Raw genomic sequence first — 22,454 nt, 5'->3', positions numbered from 1 at the left:
CCTGTCGTTCTAAAAATGCAGGTAACTGCGGGTTGTAATTAGTCGTCACAGGAAGCAGGCCGAAAGCCAACATTTAATCCGGCGTGAATGTCGAAGTTAACGACCTTTCCCCAGCCCCCGCTTCTCTGTACGGTTTGTTACACATCCTTTCCACTACAGGGACTGCGCCCGCTCAACGACCGGGGAGAACAGAAGAAGAAGGTCCCTTTCCACTCCTTGTGGAGCATAGGAACGATGCCCATCTCCATTTCTGTACCCCTTGGGCCACATACTTTGTACAAGCCCTACAGCAGTGTGCTAACCCGCTTGTAGTGTCGTGTGCGTTGACCGTCCCACACTCTTTGTCATAGGTGCTGAGTGCTAAGCAGAGAAAGCAGTATGTACCATTTTTAAAGTCTTTGGTATGAACTCACGACCTCCCGGTTAATTGAGCTATTTCACCGGTACATGCACTCCACGCACAAATTTATAAATGTCTCAACCAATTTCATACGTACATGATGAACCTATTTATTCTAGATTTTTCACTGTTCCGTAATCATTTACTTTATGCCTTTACATTGTGCATCATATTCCAATGATCATATCAAAGGTCACATAAATCCAATTTCGTCTGCTTGCCCTCTAGAGAAAGGGGGCACAATCGACATCAATGTTTCCGAGCGGCTGGCAACAAGTTAATCCTACCAGCTCCAGCAATATATATATCCCTAATTACGAATAAAGATCGTATTACGATAGTGATAGCTAGTCTTAGCCGTACGGGCTTTTGTCGGGAAAGTGTAATATGGAAACACATTTCTGTAGTATAAGTAGATTGAAATGAGCTCAACATTTTCTATATCTAATCCATCAAACGCCCCAGTGGAATACAGGATATGACTGTGAATGTAATACTTTGCCCCTTGACAGCTCGTTCGTTTTGGAAACTTCTGGAACTGTGTTCACTGAAACGGAAAGATTCTTATGGGGCGTTATCAAAGTCTTCCTTCATGCATTCACGAGTAATCACAGTAGAATATAGTTCTAACGCACTGACGCGAGTTAGTGCTTACTGGTACACGCAGAGAGCATGGTTAGAAATTACGGGCTTTTGGTACGCCAAAAAAACACGTACTGAAGGAGCTGGATATGATTTGGGAAAGGTCATGGGAAGGCAAAGACGTTTCAGGTAGCATCTACTACCTGTCGGCAGTGACACTGGTGAAATCTCAAGATCAACAAGTTTAAAACTATTAATCGATATGTTAATAAAGCGAAAACCAATTCTTGATAGTCCAGATGAAACAAAAATTAACAAAGTCAAGACAAGGTTAATGCAAATGAGTCAAAAAGCTCCTGTTGTTTCAGGACAGGGGCGAAGTGTTGTCTGTTATGTTTTCGGGGCTGGGAGCGTAAAGTACCAAGTGCCAGAGTTCTACCCGTACACCCCCCTCCCTCCCTGTTGAGGGTGGGGTTGAACATCTTTTTATATATTGCCTCTCTAACTCCCGTATACTTTTGGTCCGAGGGAAAACGAGAATGAACTTATTTTCAGTGAGTTGGCGCCATTTCAAACCTGATTGAAAGACGAAGGAGGGCATTGCTGCGTCTGTTTTGATCAGGATTAGAGGCAGAAAACTAAAACGAATGCAATTCAGTTTATCGGATGGATGCACCTGAATGGTTCTCCACCTATCCAATTACCTGAGTCTTCACATCGCATAACCCGTAAACAAGTTCTGTGGAGCTGGTTTGGATCGGTTCGATTAGTTTGAACGCGGCACTAGGGAATTGGTGATGGGTTTTAGTCATTGCACACTGCTAGGGCATCTTTTTATTGTGTTTTACGGCGTGGAGTGGTCTTCAGGGTGCTTTCGGAATAGCTATTCCAAAAACTACAAAGAAACCTACAACGTGAACCGACGTAATTAGCTTTATGGCCTTGTTGACTGGAAATTTGTGTAATAGGTTCACTTTACTGTCTCACTATGTGTGATGCATAATGTTTGCTAATGTTTGTACTGTAAGGTGTCTTTACCTGTTCTCCCTCCCCTTCCACTTGTCTTGTGGAAAATTTATCTAAATAATTATTTAACTAATAAACAATGAACAGTAACCTCAAGAGGGACAAGGATGTGGTCCTATACTTATAGTTACTCCACTTCGCTGCTACAGGTCTGACCTGTTGCTGATTGCTGATATTTTCCTGCACTGCGTACAGTTAAGCCAGTTACAAAGACTAGGCGCCATGCCACAAGGCAGTTTGTCAATGCCTTATTACGTGAAATCATACTGGAGACCTGTAGATATGCTGGCTAATTATAAAGGGTATTTCACGCACGAGCTGTTGCCAGATCTAAAGGTTCATATCTGACGCTTTGAATTCATGCCCCAGATACGGCGGCGACTGGAAACAGCTCTGTCAGCCACTGATCACTCGGTGTGGCGGCTGTCATTAGCACTTAGAATCACACACCAGGAAACACTCTCATTAGCCTACACGTCTCCGTGTAAGCTTTTGTCAAAGCGCTGCTTTCAACACGGCAATCTGCAGCTACTTTTATCTATCCTCAACCCACACCTGGGTAACGATGGGTTTGCATTTAGTCTAAAAATACGCAGCGGGTTCATGACATTAGTTAATTAGTTTGCAAGTCGAGTGAGTGAGTGGGTGAGTTAGTAAGAGGGTGAGTTAGTGAGTAAGTGGGTGAGTTTGTGAGTGGGTGAGTTAGTGAGTAAGTGGGTGAGTTTGTGAGTGGGTGAGTTAGTGAGTAAGTGGGTGAGTTTGTGAGTGGGTGCGTTCGTGAGTACGTGGGCAAATGACTGTAGATGGAAAAGATGGCCAAAGATGGAGAGAAAAAATAATCACTTAAATCAGGGAGCTTCAATTTTAATTGAAGCTCATTGGTTTAAGTGATTATAAACGCTCGTTACCCATCTCACAAATACCTCACCCATGGATACGAAACGTAATTTGATACACTTGTTTCTAACTTTTCTTTTTACTTTTAGAAACATATAATGCAATAGTACTATCCCCGAGGCCCAGATGATATTATTGAATTTTCTTTCCTGATATTCTGCCGACACCGCATAGAGTTGACATTATTAGTGTGGCATGTTTCATTTCCGTCGTGGCATCGCCTCTGCCTGGGGCAATGAGAGTAGAAACGTGCTGCATATTGGAGAAAACGGTTCGTTATTTTGTTTATCACGATGTCCTTTCGACGAACGTTATGACTCAATTAGGCCTGGATCTGTTTAAAATCATGCGTGCTATCTGCTGTAACCGTCGCATCTTTCCCAACTGTTGTTAATTATCATCAAACATGCGTTGGGCGGTGACTTAAATTGGCTCGATGTTGGCCTGGATTTTCTGGTTAGTTTTCCTTTTATCACAAACAGGAAAGACTCTAAATTTCTTATTTGATGACTACAAAAGCGCGTGAGGATGTGACGTCATTTGAAGTCTGAGAACAACTTTAAGTAGTAGCGACTATTGGTTATATAGCGTTATGTAGTGTTGTAGCGACTGGTGGTTACATGTATGTAGTGTTGTAGCGACTATTGGTTATATAGCGTTATGTAGTGTTGTAGCGACTGGTGGTTACATGTATGTAGTGTTGTAGCGACTGGTGGTTACATGTATGTAGTGTTGTAGCGACTGGTGGTTACATGTATGTAGTGCTGTAGCGACTGGTGGTTACATGTATGTAGTGTTGTAGCGACTGGTGGTTACATGTATGTAGTGTTCTAGCGAGTGGTGGTTACATGTATGTAGTGTTCTAGCGAGTGGTGTGTATGTAGTATTGTACGGAGTAGTGATTCTGTCGTGACCATTCCGTAACCATGGACGTCATCATGTTTCTATCATGACCCAAATAAATATCTAGAGGTTTCCTGTATGATTTCACGTGTTCAGAGTAATCAGTAGGGCATTGTCAAACATGAACGACTGTCTAATGGCGTCTGGTCTTTTCGACTGGCTTAACTGTAGTACTGCCAAATATCAGAAATCAGGAACAAGTCATACCTGTAGCAGTGGAGGGGGTAGTGGTTAGTATTTGATTCGAGGCCCACATACCTGTTGAGGTTCCTGTTACAGAATGACGTCGATCTTGTAGGCGTTTGTAGCTTGAGGAAAGCCACACCATGAGCATGCGCACACTGAAGACGATAGCACGCCGTAAAGCTAACCGTCCTGGATTATTTTTCTGTTCCTAAATAACTGAAAAATGATATAATTTGGTTTCAATTTTCCGAAGTGAAAGTTACATCAAAACAATATCATTTTTTGCAACATTGCACAGCGACACCATGCACTGAACAAAAATATGGTACAAAACATGAATATACAACAGTGTAACTGATGTACACAAATCAAATAACGGTAACAAAAAACACTTTGCAATTGACAACCAAACGTACAGCTAACTTATACTTAACAATTAATATATATATAGTCAAAATGTAGTAAATTGATATTTTGCTGACTCGAAAGTTATTTGCTGTCACGTTTTGTAGCCCATGTTTTTTATTTGCTCAGAGGCAGATGTCGGCAGCTTAATAGACCTTCGGTTTTTCCTAAGAAGCGCGTTTGAATGATATTATTCATACACTAAAATGACCTCAGGCTAGTCGACTGGCGGCCTATGTCGGACTAGGGCAGCGGTTTGGTTTTATTCGCCGCGCAGTTACGGCGGCAAACATAAAAGCTTTTAACCGATCGGTTGTCCGTTTCGATCGGCATGGCGGATAAACCTTCAAACATCTCCACACAGGCTTGATCTAAATTATCATCAGGGAAAATGTTGAACAGAAGCCAAAATGTAAAGTAAAGAGTGACGTTCAAATTACTGTTGGAAAGAAAGAAGTCGCGGTGAGGTGTAATCTCGTGGATTGCAAAGAACGAGGGAAATATACGTGCACAAATATGGGAACACGCCACGAAAAAATATAGCCACCGCACTAAATACACAGCTCATGAATTTTCACTGTTTCTTAAAAATAAAGCGAAACATGAATATTTATGATAAAATATCAAATTCCACTTTTCTCTCCAAATGGATTGCTCCGCGTGGGCGGAGGCGTGCTGTGATTGGTTGAGAGCCGGCCGGGTGAGCATTAAGCAGGCAGACACATTTGGTGTTCACATGCGCGCTGTTACAGAGCGGGGACAGGCTAACTAATAGGTCTGACCGCTTCATGCAGCAGAGTAAACGGGAAGACTTGCCTGTGGTACCGGTGTTTGCCGAGCCGAGCCCGCTGTGTTTCCCGGGGGTTGGCGGTAGAGTTTCTCCGTCCCTCCACAGCGCTAGCGCTGGGTACAGACGTGACGTGAGTATGCGCCATCGTGGTGGATCTTCCCTTGTCTTTTCTCACGTCAACATTTTAAGACGACTTCTAGGATTACTTCAAGCAGCCCGTCTAATCTAGCGTCTGTCAGTTGTTGTCATTGTACGGAACGTCTTGTATCAGAGCACGTTGGAACCGAGTGAAAATACATTGTAACCCTCCATCAAAATTAACCATGCAGATTTTTTTTAAAGGACGTAGCAGTAGTTTACCGTATATGGTTGAAAATGTACTTTTACGGATGATCACTTACTGTGAAGACGTCCGCATATTTTTCCGGCTTTAGTTTATGAGGCTCTAAACATATGTGCGCATATTGAGAGTACTGTGGCGTCATGGCTGACACGGACGAATTTCTTCAATATGTTCAGTACCTCAACAGCCAATCTATCTAATATACTAAGTATGTTGATTATTTGAGACTGAATGCAGCCATATCTTTACTACGAGACGATTGCAAGGCCGGTTTAGTTTTTATCCAACGACCATTTCTAGGCCTTTCCAGCGTATGTTTTTGACACACGGCATCCGTTCGGTTCTTGTTAAAACACGTACATGAAAAGACAGCTGCTGTTTCACTCCCGTAAGGCTCTGAAGATGTATCGACTACTTGCATTGTTTGACCAGCAAGCCTGTTCTCCTTCTGCCTTTGTAGCAATCTGATTACACATGTCCGCCCGTCTGTACCATCTGTCAGTCAAGAATGCGGCATCTGTACTGTATGGTCTGATTGTTGTTTCTCACAAGAGCCGAAACTTGGGAGGTGGGTACTTAAAAATCATAGTAATTAGACTCTCTACCAAGTTGTTGTGGGAAAGTTGATTTTTCTGCCCTCGCACTGCTACGCCGTCAGTTTGCTAATATAAGGGAAAATCATATATATTTTTTTTAATAGTGAACTAAAACACACAGAAAGTAAGGGTAGCAAAATCAGCGACAGCAACAAAAAATTCAGTCGAAGCATCGTCGTTTTCCAATAGACTTAAATAGAGAAACATAATTGTTAGCTAGTGCAGCGGTAGTCATGTCTATCATGCTTAAGTTAATCACCGTACATAAGCCTATAATAGCATATATCCTTTGCAATACTGCCACTAGGCTTAGGAGCATCAATTTTGCATTTCTGATTTCAGTCCTAAAAGAAATTACGGTCGGTAGGTAGGGATTTTCTCCTTTTTCTTAGATTTCGGCTAAAATGATCCAACAAAGGACCCATCCACCTGGCTGCTTGCGGGAAAATATTTCACTCAATAATGATAGTCCCAATTTATCGAAGAAAAATGCTTCTGGAACGCGGTTAATGATGTTTCAGAATCGAACATTAATAATTGTATAGTCTTACCAGCGGTCGATAAAAAAGGCTAGAGGCGGGTTTTTGCTAGGGTCGGTCGGGAAACCGAATTTTTTTCCAAGGTCCCAGATCTGTTTGTCAAGTAATCGTATGCAAAGGACCTGATTTTAATGCAAAGTTTACCAGAAATCCAACATTAGTTACATACAACAAGGCTAATTAATTTATTAATTAATTAAGACTAGTGCTTTGATGGGCCTAGGACAGAGTCTAATTAATAAGATTTCAGAAGAACGGCAACGGTATAGGGAAGGCTTCTTCAAAGGATCTTTTGCCTACGGCCGCGGTACTATCATCACGCACCGTGCATCATGTGGGTGTTTTGCCAGACAACAGATTAGTTTTCTGGGATGTCCTTCAGATTTCACGTACATTTGGTGGCTTGAATTGAAATGCGGTATTCAATTGGAGACAGCATTGCAGTCGTGACATCTCACGCAGCTCTCCCGCTACCACGTTTCCATTTAGTTGGCCTTGAATGGGGACAGGTAGAAGAAAAAGGAGTGGAAGGAAAAATATACATTATGTTTCTTTTTCGTTGGATGAAAAACATGAAAATGCCATTTCTAATTCTATTGAAGAATGAGAACCCAAAAATCATTTTGTCTGAAGTACAAAACAGTACAAAACAGCAACACAAGACAATTCGAGCACACGGAAACCTGTAATAAGTTACTAACATTTTGCAGTCACCTTTATCATTTCTGTCCGATTTTTGTAATATGGGTTTCGGTAGTGCTGTTTGAAGTTATAGCCTGATCTTTCTTTCATCATATTTGTCAAGTAGCAGTTGCATTACGTAGATGTGTCGTCATTGTGTCTCTTTTGTCTTTGTGTGAAACAATTGAGAATATTTTAATCGTTTTGCAAGCCCCATTCTTTGATCCAGATGAGATAAAAATCGTAGATTTAAGGTCAACACTGAGAAAGAAAAATGAATCAGGAGTGTTTAAACTCCATCGTGTTTTGCTTCCATTGTGTTATTGTTAAAAATGTTGATGAGTTTTTAGGAGGAAATGGCGTAATCGTTTGGATCATGAAATAAAGTTTCCTTTTGGCAATTCACCGCACGTGCCTTACTCAACAATGCGGCTGCTAGCATCTAAATCATTTCTCAACCAGTTCGTTTTGTCGGTGAGTCGTATAGTACATCATGTGTGTGAGTGTATTTGTGTGGATGTTGGTGTGTGTTTCTACATGTGTGCGTTTATTTGTGTGTGTGCGCGCGCGCGCGCGCGCGCGCGTGTGTGTGTGTGTGTGTGTGTGTGTGTGTGTGTGTGTGTGTGTGTGTATGCGTGCGCGCGCGCTCCCACGCGTTTATATATATTTTTTTCATTTGTACATTTTGAAATTAGAGGCTGAAGATAGATGTTCAGCTCTAGCACGCACCCGGTCAGAACAGGTGCAAGAGAGACTAAGCTCAAGCACGCCATCTAGCAATCCTCACTATCAGCTGCAGCGCCCCGTGAACATTAGCCTTGGATCGCGGAGTAACCGATGGCTTTCTTGCACCGTTTTAATTGTGTCAAATTGGCATTAACTTTGAGACACTGCGGTAATGTTTATATAGTTCTCATGTTTACCATAATCAAGGTTTTCAACAATCAGCACAAAGACTTGCATGGCTTCAATCATTCCTACTTGTAGACCCTTCCTTTCTGTTCTGTATTTGCTGCAGGTCTAGACGATTCCATCCATACCGCACGTAACGCGTAAGGAGGACCCTGGTGAATATTGGCGGTTTTCCTACAGACTGGTGCCGGTTAAAACAATCAAACGCAACTGAGGTTGAACACAAGAGCCCACGTTGACTTAAACATGGATCAATTCCTTCCATTCGACAACCTGACTTATGACGACAAGGGGACTTATGACGACAACCTGACTTATGACGACAACGTCAACGGGACGTACGTATACCCGTACCGCGGCATACACATCATCATCCCGTGTATTTACGCCTTCGTCTGCTTCGTGGGGATCTGCGGAAACTCTCTCGTCATCTATGTCGTCCTCCGCTACGCCAAAATGAAGACCGTGACGAACATCTACATCATGAACCTGGCCATGGCTGACACGCTCTTCATGATCGGTATCCCGTTCCTGGCGGCGTCCTTCGCGCTGCGCAACTGGCCGTTCGGCACGGTGATGTGTAAGATCGTGCTGTCCCTGGACGCCATCAACATGTTCAGCAGCGTCTTCAACCTGACCGTGATGAGCGTGGACCGCTACCTGGCTGTGGTGCACCCCGTCAAGTCCGCCGACTTCCGCCGGCCCGGATCGCCAAGGTCGTCAACGTCTGCGTCTGGGTCGCGTCGATCATCGTCATCAGCCCCGTCATCGTCGTGGCCAGACCGACGGAGGAGCAGGACGGCTCGCTCGCCTGTAACCTGAACTGGTCCGACACGGAGGAGGGGATGACCTTCTGGTCCACCGTCTTCATCGCCTACACGTTCGTCATCGGCTTCGTGGCGCCGCTCATCATCATCGCCGTCTGCTACACCCTGCTGCTCAGGAAGGTCAAGAGCGCAAGCGCGAAGGCAGGGGCGCGAGGCTCGCGCAAGCGCAGCAGACGCAAGGTGACGAGAATGGTGGTGGTGATGGTGGTGGTGTTCGTCATCTGCTGGCTGCCGTTCTACACCCTACAGCTGGTGAACTTGAACGTGCAGCTCCCGGTCACCCCGTTCCTCATCGGCTCCTACCACTTCATCGTCACGCTGAGCTACGCCAACAGCTGCGTCAACCCCATCCTCTACGCGCTGCTCAGCGAGAACTTCAAGAAGAGTTACCAGAAGGCCATCTGCCACAAGGACGCGTCCATCGACGCCTTCACCACGCACGACGCCAGCCACACCCGCCGCCGGGTCAACTCGCGCCGCCTGCCGCAGCAGAACGGCAGGACGGAGTCCGTCAGGATCGAGATGCGCAGCCTCGGCGGGAACGTCACGCGCACCAGCCTGGAGCGGAACGGGAGGAACCGGAGCCGGGCGTACCACGCCGACACCGTGCGGACCATCAGTAATGACCTGGCGCCGGAGAAGGACGAATAGAGCGAACTGGATACAGCAGGGAGGGGTGGGAGACATAACATGGAACTTGATCAGTATAAGAACACTGACATTCCGTACTTTGTGGTAGCTTATAATGTCATCAGGTAGATTTAGTTAATTGTTCCGTGCTGTTATCTGAATTGTAAGCTTTGTCGTTTAGATGATGAGTTGTAATGTGCCACATGATAAGCTTACTCAAGGCCAAGTTAGCTGTATTTCACTATGAATTTAGCGGTTGTGTGAAGTTGATTTGTGCATATGGTATGTATATAGTATCAGTTTGAACAGATTGATGTACCCGAAATGTTAATGTGTTTCAGATACTAGTACCTGGACGATTGGCGTGCACGTGTACATGTACATGTACGTGCATATTTATGTATACATAAAATTATGTGTAGTAAAAAATAAAGCTAATCTTTGTACAAATATGATAGGTCAGTACCACCGATATTTTTTAATTATTATTGCGGTCCTTGATACATGGTACATTCGGAACGGAGCTCTTGTAATTGTATAAGACGCCGCAAGATGGAGCTTCAACGTTGTTAATTTGATCATTCTACAAGGCTTATGCTCATCAGTTTGCCCAAGCCATACGTCGATTTCAGTTAAACGAAAAAGCAACAAAACAAAAAAATAGTTAAGATGTAACGTTATATTAGATATAATTGTGAAATCAGGTTTGTGACGTATTGTGTTGTTTTTGCGATGTATTGTCGGATTTCTATCAAGGACTAAATTATGTCGATTTCAAAATAAGATCATGGATTAAAAATTCACAGCTACACGACATGGATTGGTCAGAAAAGACAGTGTACTATAATAGTACGGTATGGACAATAAATCTGATATGACTAATATGCGGCTTTGGGTCATGATATACAACCATAGGTTTTAACTTTAACATATTTATATGACAACTCTCAGATACCAGAATGACTACGAAAAGAATTCTTCTGATCATTCAGTAATAGCTGTCACAGATTTTCCTATATTGTTAATGTCAATCTCGCTTAGGTTGAAAATACAAACTTTACAGTACTCTTTGTATAACAAAAAGTATACCTCCTAATTTAGTTTCAGCCAATTAATTATTGCAACCATCGGCTATAAGCAACTACACAAGCCAGGTAAGGCCCTGTTTCATAATATTCCACCGCCTTGTTTTCTAAACACTCGATTGAACGTCGGTGAAGCTTAGCTACATAGACATCCAGGTAATAAGATATGCCAAAAACTATTTCTTTAGCAACTGGATATGATTTTGGATTAGATTAAACTATTAGGTTAGAGACCTAACAGCGGTTGTTCGACAGACTCGTTTAAACAAGAGTCCCCCTCGCAGGCGGCCCCGGTGCAGTCTGGGAAGGGGAATGTTTCCGGGATGATGTGCACCTCGGTGGTGAACTCCAGAGCAGTTCCATGGGGAGCCGGGAACGTGGCCTGGGGAAACAACAGGACAGGTTATAATTACTATAACGGGAATTATAAAGGATGATAGAATGTTTTTATTTCACCATTGTGCCTAACTTATACAAAGGCAGGGTAATTTAAAAGCGTTTCTGCAAATGGAACGTGGCCTGGGACAGAGCAGTCTTATGTAAGATCATCTAATAAAAAACACATGATATTTTATACACCATGTCAATACGTACGCAAAACAGGGACCGTATAACAGCTACAGACACTCTACTCTGCCATTTTCATGACATTGAGATGAGTTTCTAACTAGACAGGTTTTTCGAGTGCAGTCTCGATCCTACCTGGATAAAGAATGCCAGCCAACCAAAAGGGGGGATGTCGAACTCTGCAACGTACGTCCCGTTTCCCTGTAAGACCAAGAAATCAGATGGTTTTGCCAGAGACTGAATTCACAAGTTTCCTCTGTCAGATGGTAGCGACACTATATAACATCGATACATCGATAACAAGTGCATGATTCTTATTCCTCACGAGAGGAAAAGTAACGATGAGAAGAAACGATGAGAAAAATACGCGTATTAAAGGCCTGCATCTATCATGGCACATCGTTGTGAGCGTCACAATTACTAACATTTTACTCTTGGAAAAGCACTGTCGTGTCGTAATCATACTAGTATCTTGCTGCAACGGTTGAAAATAGACATGTGTTACGTACCATATCTTGTACGTCCTCTGGCAGCCAGACCACAGGGTGTGGCGCGTACTGGTGATCAGGGAGTTCCTTCACGAAACGGAAGTCACGTCTGGGCGTCGGGAGGGAAAAGAACTGATAGCTTAACCACTTTTCTCGTATATACATACATACATACATACATACATACATACAGACAGACAGACAGACAGACATACAGACAGACATACATACATACATACATACAAGCATTCTTGTTAACAGTTTGGAAAACATATTGTAATGGATATGTTGAATTTGCAAGAAATATAGAGCTGAAGAAAAACCACGACGAACATAATCTGAATTTTAGCTATAGTGTACGCTCGTACCTTACTGCATCAGGCGTTCGAGCGTGGAAAGAACGGATGATCACAGGTTCCATGTCAGTCTGCAGAGTTATCCTTCCGCTTCTCGGACCCTAATAAGTGATGGAATCACAAACTAGACTTTCAGAACTCTTGCTATTGTAGTTTTTTGAGGGTAAATGCAGCAGTTATAATCATGATTGCTTCTTGAGGGTTGGACGTTTCCTTTACATACACAGTCAAATGATAGATTTTGTGTGGTACAGCCTAGACTATGTAATGTCTATCTCACCGTTTCTCGTGTCCAGGTAAGTTTTGGTCGGGGAGAGTCCTGAATGCAAATGAGAAATAATTTTATACATACGACATAAAACATAACAGCAAAACAATTCAAAACTCAAAAAAGTTATGAATGATACTCCTTGTAAATACGAAGAGTACCTCCATAAGACTGAGGAAAAAAGACCGCATTCCAAACAAAATACTGATCTCATGGCCTACACAAAGGTGGTCTGCATTCGGTATCAATCTGGAATGAAAACAAAGGAGAACAGAAGCTTAACTCTGTTATCCATCTGGAATACTCTCTACTAAGATTATGAAGAACGCTTTTCTTGAATGTCTATAATTGGAGAGTATGCAAGATAACATTTTACATCCCTCTTACTCATATCCAAAACGTACCATCGCTTAATCTAGGGCTTGGTGGTCACCTAAGTGTGATAGAGTCCGCTTGAAAATTCAAAACCGTACGATGGATTAATGTGAGGGCGCCGTTACCGTTTGTATTTTTCTCCTTCCAGCTGGTCCCAGTAGAAGTAAGAATCATCTGGCATGAAGAACTCGTCACCTCCTGTTCCGATATGGTACTTGGGCATCGTCAGACGATCCTTATACTCTGCAACATAATGTTTGTTGTGTAATATTGATACTTATTGCAGAATTATAGATATATACACACTAAATTACTAGGTTCTACCACGAATGACATTGCGACTTTACGTCTTATCCCCATGGCCCACCGAGTCAGGAAAGTTTGAAAAGACCATAACTATGATAAAGATAGGCGTAGATTAGGTCGTACCAAGTATGTCTATAACGGTCCGCAGTTTCTCGTAATTTGGATCGTCAAGACTGGCACTGAGGTTGTAGAAGTAGTAGTCTTTAAAGGCGAAGGACCAGCCGCCCAACACTCTGTAGTAGTGGTGAAGTGTCTGAAATATACACAGCACACAGCAGTTTGTCTAGCACACTCTTCTTCAAAATTGTAATGGTTGTATTTTTTAGGTAAATCTTACATAAGTTACTGGTGGAATTCATTTGAATTTTACTACTTGCTTACGGTTATGAACATTGATATGTAGAAACGATACTCTGTGCGAACTGGTAATGACAAAAGATAGCGAAAACGTACGTGAACGTTTCCCTTGCCTACATACCTTCTGTACATTTAGCAAGTCGAAAACGATGGGCGTTATGGCAAAAACTCTCTTGTCTACCGCAGCAGTAGCCCATGTAGTCCAACCACGCTAGGAGAAAGAGAGTAGTCACTAATATTGTCCATGTGTCTTGTATATTGCCTATATCACCAGCAAAGGTATATAATTAGAACTACTTATAATTATCTTTGTATACAGAAATGCTAGCATGTTTCATATCGTCGAAATGAATGCAGCTTCAAACTTAGCTTTAGGACACCTGCACTACATGTAGGTATACCACGCACAAGCCACGCGTAGTGCTAGAGTATATTTCAACCTAAGAACCGCAACAAGACATACCTTTGAAGCCCCTCCCACCATGAATTTGTCCGGTTGTGTCCCGGTCATGTTCTTCACAAAATCCTGCACAGCGTCCATTGCCCGCACAGACGCCTGGGAAACATGTTTGACAATTATAATGTATGTACAACCTCATGTATGTACTTGAACAATTCAATGGTTCAGTCAAAAGAAAGACAATCAAACAACTATTCATTCAGTTCTACATAACCTTTGCCATCGGCATGTTGACGATGAATTCCGGGTCCTCTGGGTTGTCTAAGAAATGTCTCCACGTGTACGCGATAAGAGCGTCTTCTGACAACCGCTTTTGGAGTGGATCTTTCTACGATGCGAAGAAGACAAAACGGTTGTATTGGTAGCTTTGAAATGTTGACAATGAACACATTGCCCATGCACAGCCACCGCGCTTTTCCTAGTGTCTGGGCGGCGCAGCGCACGCAGGACGGGACGGCCTTTAGTCCTGCAAGGCAGGGATTGGGGACTTCAATTTCAGCACCAAGGACATCGCCCTCGCACGCACCGCTACTTCACTACGGCCGCACCTGAGCGCTCTCTCGAGGCTCCGAGCGGTCAGGAACACCGTGCCAAGCTTGGGCAGGCTCGTGCGGACAGGGCTGAGACTAGAGAGTCCGGGCTTTTTATTCTATCCTTTAAAATCTCTTCAAAATGACACGTTGTTTAGTTGGTAAAGGGTGGTGCAAGAGCTATGACATATCAAGTAAGGCTTACCTTGAACACCAGATGTCCGTTCGGTACCTGCTTCAAATTTGCAGCAACGCTATAGTAAATAGATTTCACTAGTCAATAGACTACAACAACGTTTTACTCGATAGGTATATTTCACAATGTTGATAGTAGTCATCACAGTCACTTGTATCCTAGGCCTGTTATGTATATATTTTCTGAGAACCTGTATTTGAATCTGAGTTTACATACCTTCCTGTTCCTACTGCAAACATGTTGACAAGAGAGACAAAGTTGTCACCATGAGAAGGAAGGCTGCACGTGTGTACAAAAACAATAGCGAAAATAAGAATATAAGCATAAATAACCGTATAGAATGTCTCGATATATGTATGAAAACATAAAGAGGCCAAAGAATGAAAGTCAATACTTAGAATGAACTACTCTCATAACCGATACAGAAGTGGTAGGCAAACAACTGGTTCAGTGTGCTAAAGGTTAAACATGTATATGCCATTCATTTAGAGGACCCGATGATCCCAATTCGCGAAATCGGTACCTTTCTGGGTGATCATTGTTATCTCCGTCTATGAACAAAAACCCAGCGTCAGGATAGGTGATGTTGTCTGGGATGACCACGGTTAGGAAGTGCCACCAGATCGGACGGTTGACGTCCTTCTCTGAAACACACGCACAGGCACGACCTTTCAGTAGTCTGGGCTATAGTGACTCGTTTTAATGCAATGCTAATGATTTCCTGATATCAGTTTCTTCCATCCAACAATCTCTATGATTTCTGTTGAAACTCACGCGTTAAAACAAATCAGTCAACATGTTATCAGCCACTTTTTTGTAAAGGTCAAAGACCAATAAGCTGAAACCTCACGTGCCGTACAAAGGGCGATGTTTAATGTACTCATGTGACTCCCGAGGGCTGAAACGGGTAACTACATATACAATACTGGGCTGCCCTCTGTCATCATATAGTCACCAGCACGGAAGTTATCAAACTGAATAATCTGAACTATGGTGGATTTCTCGGTCTATGAAACTTATATTTCATTATGGGTCCATGGACTAACATCAAATACGCATAAGCAACTAAACTAACTCAGACTATTAAAGGAGTGTGCGAAGTTGTAAATGTAAGTTTAACACACAGATGTAGGTAAATATACATTTCTCACTGGAAGTGCATCAATGAAGAGGCAGTTTGTAAGCCTCACCTGTGAGCCACTGTTGTGATGTCATGTTGAGGAGGTACATGGTGTAGCCGGGACCCTTCAGACGCCATTCCAACACCTCGTGGTAGGAGTAGTGCGGGTCCGGCTTGTTGACGTAGTCGTCCAGGGGGGTGGTCAGTACCCCGGGCGGAACAACCAACACACACAGCAGGGCGGAGAAGAACAGAGCCGGGGATACACACTCAGCAGACATGATTATAAAATGTGCACGGGATATGGAAGTGCATTTAACATGAAGGCGTACTACTTCAAAGGACTTTGTTTCATGTTATCTTGGGGTCAACATACATGTGACTTACTATTACAAACAATGGAACGATTACGTAACAGTCACAAAGAAACACTGGTAAGATGGCAGACAGCAGCAGATAGCGGAAAGCTCACACCTCCACACCGGCACCCAACCCCCGCGATCCAGACAGGTGATGGAGATTGCAGAAAAATGTCCCCAGGCGTATCCCCAGAGAGGCGCAAATGCTCTTCTCGAAACTTACAGAGAAGGATGGGTTGGTGGGTAGGTGGGGAAAAAAGCCTATCCTCCTCTCTTAACATCGTACCTTACTCAAGACTCTTGCCAAACTCCCCGGGGCTGTGGGGAAGAGTAAGGGGGACTACTAGTGGGGTGTGGGGAAGAGTAAGGAGGGCTACGAGCATGTGGGGAAGAGTAGGGAAGGCTACAAGTGGGGTGTGGGGAATAGTAACATATCAGATCAGACAATTGATTTGTTTTATCGGTGTTTATTTGTGGATTCTTATCATTCTTAAACTATACACCTTTGAACCGTTATAAATGAAAGTGTACCATAAAACTTGTACTTGAAACACTTTCAGACACAGATAAATCTGTCTGACGAATTTAAACAAGAGTCCCCCTGCAGGCGGCCCCGGTGCAGTCTGGGAAGGGGAATGTTTCCGGGATGATGTGCACCTCGGTGGTGAACTCCAGAGCAGTTCCATGGGGAGCCGGGAACGTGGCCTGGGGAAACAACGGGATAGGTCCCGTCGGTAGTTGTAAAAGGGGAAAATAAAATGTTTTCATTTTATCATTATGCCTTACGTTACTGATACAAGGGTAGGGTTATTCAAAAGCGTTTAACTGCAAATGGAACTTGGCCTGGGACAGATGAAAAAAAATAGTGCAATTTTATGTAAGATATTTGATCTACAACACATACTAGTGATTAACAAGAAATCAGAGATTTTAGACTTCTGAGAAGTATATGGCATTTTGGAGACCTTCATGTTCAACACCTTTTCTTGTGTCTGACATTTTGACCACTTATCATTCTGTCTGCCAATATCCCCGCCCACGTGTTTTCAACCTACTCTATCCGGACAGACAGACACACAAACCCACAGCTCACGCTAGCCGGTGGGGGTACGAGCGGATCCTGGGAGCGGACTAAAGTGAACAAGGCTGCACTCCGGGCTAAGCTCAACCACCCAAAACAAAGCTAACCCACCCGGAAGCAACAACCCTTACCATAAAACCATGAAATATCCACATGAGATTTTTTTTAATCAAGACTATACTCTGTCCTTTTCACGACATTGAGATAACTTTCTAACTAGACAGGTTTTTCGAGTGCAGTCTCGATCCTACCTGGATAAAGAATGCCAGCCAACCAAAAGGGGGGATGTCGAACTCTGCAACGTACGTCCCGTTTCCCTGTAAGACCAAGAAATCAGATGGTGTTTCCAGAGACATCAGATGGTGTTTCCAGAGACCGAATTCACAAGTTTCCTCTGTCAGATGGTAGCGACACTATATAACATCGATACATCGATAACAAGTGCATATCCCTTATTCATCACGAGGGGGAAAGTGTAAAGAAACAGTGAGAAAAATACGCTTACTAGAGGCCTGCAACTATCGCGGCGCATTGTTGTAACCGGAAGTCACAATAACTAACAGTTTACTCTTGCAAAAGCACTATCGTAATTATACTTGTATCTTACTGTTTCGGTAGAAAATAGACATGTGTTATGTACCATATCTTGCACGTCCTCTGGCAGCCAGACCACAGGGTGTGGCGCGTACTGGTGATCAGGGAGTTCTTTCACGAAACGGAAGTCACGTCTGGGCGTCGGGAGGGAAAAGAACTGATATAGCTTAGCCACTTTTTACATACATAACATACATACATACATACAAGATTCTTATAAACGGTTTGGAAAACATATGGATGTGATGAATTTGCAGGAAATATAGAGCTAAAGACAAACCACCACGATCATAATCTGAACGTTTAGCGCTGTTGCAGAAAGAGAGACATGGGGGGGGGGGGCTACGCTCGTACCTTACTGCATCAGGCGTCCGAGCGTGGAAAGAACGGATGATCATAGGTTCCATGTCAGTCTGCAGAGTTATCCTTCCGCTTCTCGGACCCTACAAAGGGATAGAATGACAAATTAGACATTCAGCATTCTTGCTATTGTGTGAGTAAATGCTGCAGGTGCAATTATTAGTCAGAATTTATTGAGCCTTGGACGTTCTCTTTATACACAAAGTGTAGATTTTGGGTGGTACAGCTTAGACTACTAAGTACAATGAAGGTAATGCCTAACTCACTGTTTCTCGTGTCCAGGTAAGTTTCGGTCGCGGAGAGTCCTACATGCAAATGAGAAATAATTTCATAGTACATATTACATACATCAAACATCATAACGGTTAAAATTCAAAATAGTGATGAATTATATTCCTAGTATATACAAACAAAGTGTACCTCCATAAGGCTGAGGAAGAATGATCGCATTCCAAACAAAATGCTGATCTCATGGCCAACACAAAGGTGGTCTGCATTCGGTATCAATCTGGAATGAAAAAAAGGAGAACAAAAACTTAAATGTGTTATCCATCTGGAATGTTCTTTACTGAGATAATACATATGGAACGCTTTTCTGGAATATTTATAATTGGAGAGCATGCAAGATAACATTTCACATGTAGAGGGGGCATACGCCATCCCTCTGAATCATATTCAAAACACCGACGCTTAATTTAAGGGATTGGTGGCCACCTAAGTGTGATACAGTCGCAAAATGAGAGCATTCTTGGAGTAGTCGTACATGTGTCTTGCAAAATTCAGCAGTCTTGCTACATGACAGGCTCTCTAAGATCCTTACTGGCGGCTGGTTCTGTCACAGTCCGCTTGAAAATTCAAAACCGTACGATGGATTAATGTGAGGGCGCCGTTACCTTTTGTATTTTTCTCCTTCCAACTGGTCCCAGTAGAAGTAAGAATCATCCGGCATGAAGAACTCGTCCCCTCCCGTGCCGATATGGTACTTGGGCATCGTCAGACGATCCTTGTATTCTGCAACATAATGTTTGTTGTGTACTTTTTAAACTTATTGCAGAATTATAAATATATACACACCAAATTACTAGCTTCTACCACGAATGACATTGCGACTTGACGCTTTATCCTCATGACCCACCGAGTCAGGAAAGTTTGAAAAGACCATATCTATATGTATGGAAAAGTAACCGTAGATTAGGACGTACCAAGTATGTCTATAACGGTCTGCAGTTTCTCGTAATTTGGATCGTCAAGACTGGCACTGAGGTTGTAGAAGTAGTAGTCTTTAAAGGCGAAGGACCAGCCGCCCAACACTCTGTAGTAGTGGTGAAGTGTCTGAAATATACACAGCAAGAATATTTTTTTCTAGCACACTCTTCTTCAAAATTGTAATGGTTGTATTTCTTTAGCTAAATTGTATATAAGTTACTGGGGGAATTTATTTGAATTTTACTACTTGCTAACGGTTATGAACATTGATATGTACGATACCCTGTGCGAACTGGTAATGACAAAAGATAACGAAAACATGCATGAACGTTTCCCTTGCCTACATACCTTCTGTACATTTAGCAGGTCGAAAACGATAGGAGTTATGGCAAACACTCTCTTGTCTACCGCAGCAGTAGCCCATGTAGTCCAACCACGCTAGGAGAAAGAGAGTAGTCACTAATATTGTCCATGTGTCTTGTATATTGCCCATATCACCAGCAAAGGTCTATAATTAGAACTATTTATCATTATCTTAAAAGACAGGAAGAAGTGGAGGGGACTGTTGAGGAAGAGACGAGTTCTGTGCGCAGGCCACTCGAACGACTAACTCGAGGAGACCTCAACAAGTGCAAGTACAAGTAAGTATTATTATCTTTGCAAATAGCCAGGCTAGCATGTTTCATATCGCCGAAATGAATGCAGCTTCAAACGTAGCTTTAGGACGCCTGCACTACATGTACTACCGGGTATATCGTACAATGTACCACGCACAAGTCACGTGAAGAGCTAGAGTGTATTCGGACCTAATAACCGCAACAAGACATACCTTTGAGGCCCCTCCCACCATGAATTTTTCCGGTTGTGTCCCGGTCATATTCTTCACAAAATCCTGCACAGCGTCCATTGCCCGCACAGACGCCTGTGGAACATATTTGACAAGTATAATGAATGTACAACCTTTCATGCAACGTACAATTACATGCAATGAACAATTCAATGGTTCAGTCAAAAGAAAGAAGAAAGACAACCAAGCAACTATCCATTTAGTTCTACATTACCTTAACCATCGGCATGTTGACGATGAATTCCGGGTCCTCTGGGTTGTCTAAGAAATGTCTCTCCGTGTACGCGATAAGAGCGTCTTCTGACAGTCGCTTTTGGAGTGGATCTTTCTACAATGCGAAGAAGACAAAAACGGTTGTATTAGTAGCTTTGAAATGTTGACAATTAACACATTGCCCATGCACAGCCACCGCGTCTTTCCCTCCGTCGGATCGGCCAATAGCACGCACTCATTACCGTGACGGCCTTTAGCCAGCACGGCAGGGGCTACATACGTCCATTTCAGCACCAAGGACATCGCCCGCGCACGCACCGCTACTTCACTACGGCCGCAGTTGAGCGCTCTCACGAGGCTAGGAGCGGCATGAGGATGCCATGTCAAGCTTGGGGAGGCCCGTGTGGACAGGGCTAAGTTCTTAGAGGGTTAGAGGGCATGGACTATGTTCTATCCTTTAAAAATCTCTTCAAAATTACACATTGTTTAGTCCGTGAACTGTGGTGCAAGATCTGTGAACTGTGGCTTACCTTGAACACCAGATGTCCGTTCGGCACCTGCTTCAAATTTGCAGCGACGCTATAGTAAATAGAATGTACAACAGTCAATGGACTAGACCATCAACGTCTTACTCGATAGGTATATTTAACATGCTGATAAAGTAGTCATCGGTTACTTGTATCCTAGGCCTGTTAGGTATCTCTTTTCTGAGAACCTGTATGTAAACCTAACTTAACGTACCTTCCTGTTCCTACTGCAAACATGTGGACGAGAGAGACGAAGTTGTCACCATGAGAGGGGAGGCTGTACGTGTGTAAAAAAAATAATAGCGAAAATAAGAATACATTCATGCATGAATTACCGTATACAACAAAGCAATGTCTCGAAATATGCATGAAAACAGATAGGGGGCCAAAGAATGAAAGTTAATACTTATAATCACTAGTTCGCCATCTTTATAAACGATACAGAAGTGGAAGTCAAATAACTAGTTCCGTGTGTTAAAGGTTAGACATGTATATGTCCTTCATTTAGAGGAAATCGGTACCTTTCTGGGTGGTCATTGTTATCTCCGTCTATAAACAAAAACCCAGCGTCAGGATAGGTGATGTTGTCTGGGATGACCACGGTTAGGAAGTGCCACCAGATCGGACGGTTGACGTCCTTCTCTGAAACACACGCACACGCACAGGTACAGCCTTTCAGTAGTCTGGGCTATAGTGACTCGTTGTAATACAATGATAATGATTTCTTGATATCAGTTTTTCCATCCAACAATCTCTATGATTTCTGTTGAAATTCACGCGTTAAAACAAATCAGTCAACATTTTATCAGACACTTTTTTGTAAAGGTCAAAGACCAATAAGCTGAAACCTCACGTGCCGTACAAAGGGCGATGTTTAATGTACTCATGTGACTCCCGAGGGCTGAAACGGGTAACTACATATACAATACTGGGCTACCCTCTGTCATCATATTGTCCCCAGCACGGAAGTTATAAAACTGAATCTTATATTGTCCCCAGCACGGAAGTTCTAAAACATAATGGAAGATTTCTTGGTGTATGAAACTTACATTTCATTATGGGTCCGTGGACTAACATAAAACAAGCATAAGGAATTAAACTAACTCTATTAATCAAAGGGGGTTTGCGAAGTTGTAAAATGTACGTTTAACACACACTTAGCACTTTGTAAGGCCCATGCACCTGTTAGCCATTGTTGTGAGGTCATGTTGAGGAGGTACATGGTGTAGCCGGGACCCTTCAGACGCCATTCCAACACCTCGTGGTAGGAGTAGTGCGGGTCCGGCTTGTTGACGTAGTCGTCCAGCGGGGTGGTCAGTACCCCGGGCGGGACAACCAACACACACAGCAGGGCGGAGAAGAACAGAGCCGGAGATACACACTCAGCAGACATGATTATAAAATGTGCACGGGATATGGAAGTGCATTTGACACGAAAGCAT

General features: G+C 43.2%; 3 protein-coding genes across 3 annotated transcripts; 1 reads left to right on the top strand and 2 right to left on the bottom strand.

Moving 5' to 3' along the window:
- The first annotated feature begins 5,125 nt into the window (after positions 1-5,125).
- On the top strand, positions 5,126-9,738 carry LOC109482093 (somatostatin receptor type 2-like). Its single transcript, XM_019784757.1, is given in 3 exon segments — positions 5,126-5,319; positions 8,367-8,963; positions 8,966-9,738. Coding segments are annotated over 2 exon segments (1,230 nt in total). The 5' UTR covers positions 5,126-5,319; positions 8,367-8,506.
- A 57-nt stretch (positions 9,739-9,795) lies between these two features.
- LOC109485023 (autocrine proliferation repressor protein A-like) lies at positions 9,796-16,318 on the bottom strand. The gene is made up of 15 exons (XM_019788418.1): positions 15,896-16,318; positions 15,229-15,349; positions 14,922-14,984; positions 14,715-14,763; positions 14,194-14,307; positions 13,983-14,075; positions 13,641-13,730; positions 13,286-13,415; positions 12,982-13,099; positions 12,643-12,730; positions 12,494-12,532; positions 12,226-12,314; positions 11,879-11,966; positions 11,505-11,570; positions 9,796-11,184 (listed from the first exon to the last, which is right to left on the bottom strand). The coding sequence occupies exons 1-15, from the start codon at positions 16,104-16,106 to the stop codon at positions 11,029-11,031; spliced, it is 1,515 nt and encodes a 504-aa protein (XP_019643977.1). The 5' UTR covers positions 16,107-16,318; the 3' UTR covers positions 9,796-11,028.
- A 403-nt stretch (positions 16,319-16,721) lies between these two features.
- LOC109485971 (autocrine proliferation repressor protein A-like) lies at positions 16,722-22,434 on the bottom strand. Its single transcript, XM_019789676.1, has 15 exons — positions 22,195-22,434; positions 21,534-21,654; positions 21,227-21,289; positions 21,016-21,064; positions 20,487-20,600; positions 20,255-20,347; positions 19,774-19,863; positions 19,422-19,551; positions 19,113-19,230; positions 18,640-18,727; positions 18,486-18,524; positions 18,214-18,302; positions 17,906-17,993; positions 17,517-17,582; positions 16,722-16,889 (listed from the first exon to the last, which is right to left on the bottom strand). Exons 1-15 carry the CDS (start codon positions 22,403-22,405, stop codon positions 16,770-16,772), a joined length of 1,479 nt encoding a protein of 492 aa, XP_019645235.1. The 5' UTR covers positions 22,406-22,434; the 3' UTR covers positions 16,722-16,769.
- Positions 22,435-22,454: the final 20 nt, after the last annotated feature.

The sequence above is a fragment of the Branchiostoma belcheri genome, unplaced genomic scaffold, assembly GCF_001625305.1.
Source record: "Branchiostoma belcheri isolate BF01 breed outbred unplaced genomic scaffold, Haploidv18h27 scaffold11, whole genome shotgun sequence".
Classification (NCBI taxonomy): Eukaryota; Metazoa; Chordata; class Leptocardii; order Amphioxiformes; family Branchiostomatidae; genus Branchiostoma; species Branchiostoma belcheri.
This window is presented reverse-complemented; position numbering and strand designations above follow the sequence as displayed.

Bases quoted from the DNA above. Each gene is read 5' to 3' on its own strand.
- LOC109485023 (XM_019788418.1), bottom strand. From the start codon at position 16,106: ATGTCTGCTGAGTGTGTATCCCCGGCTCTGTTCTTCTCCGCCCTGCTG. The intron at 13,416-13,640 runs GTATGTAGGCAA...TGTATATTTCAG, and splicing joins ACTTGCTAAATGTACAGAAG to ACACTTCACCACTACTACAG. The intron at 12,533-12,642 runs GTACTCTTCGTA...ATTTGCATTCAG, and splicing joins TTTTCCTCAGTCTTATGGAG to GACTCTCCCCGACCAAAACT.
- LOC109485971 (XM_019789676.1), bottom strand. From the start codon at position 22,405: ATGTCTGCTGAGTGTGTATCTCCGGCTCTGTTCTTCTCCGCCCTGCTG. The intron at 19,864-20,254 runs GTATGTCTTGTT...TCTTTCTCCTAG, and splicing joins TGGTGGGAGGGGCCTCAAAG to CGTGGTTGGACTACATGGGC. The intron at 19,552-19,773 runs GTATGTAGGCAA...TGTATATTTCAG, and splicing joins ACCTGCTAAATGTACAGAAG to ACACTTCACCACTACTACAG.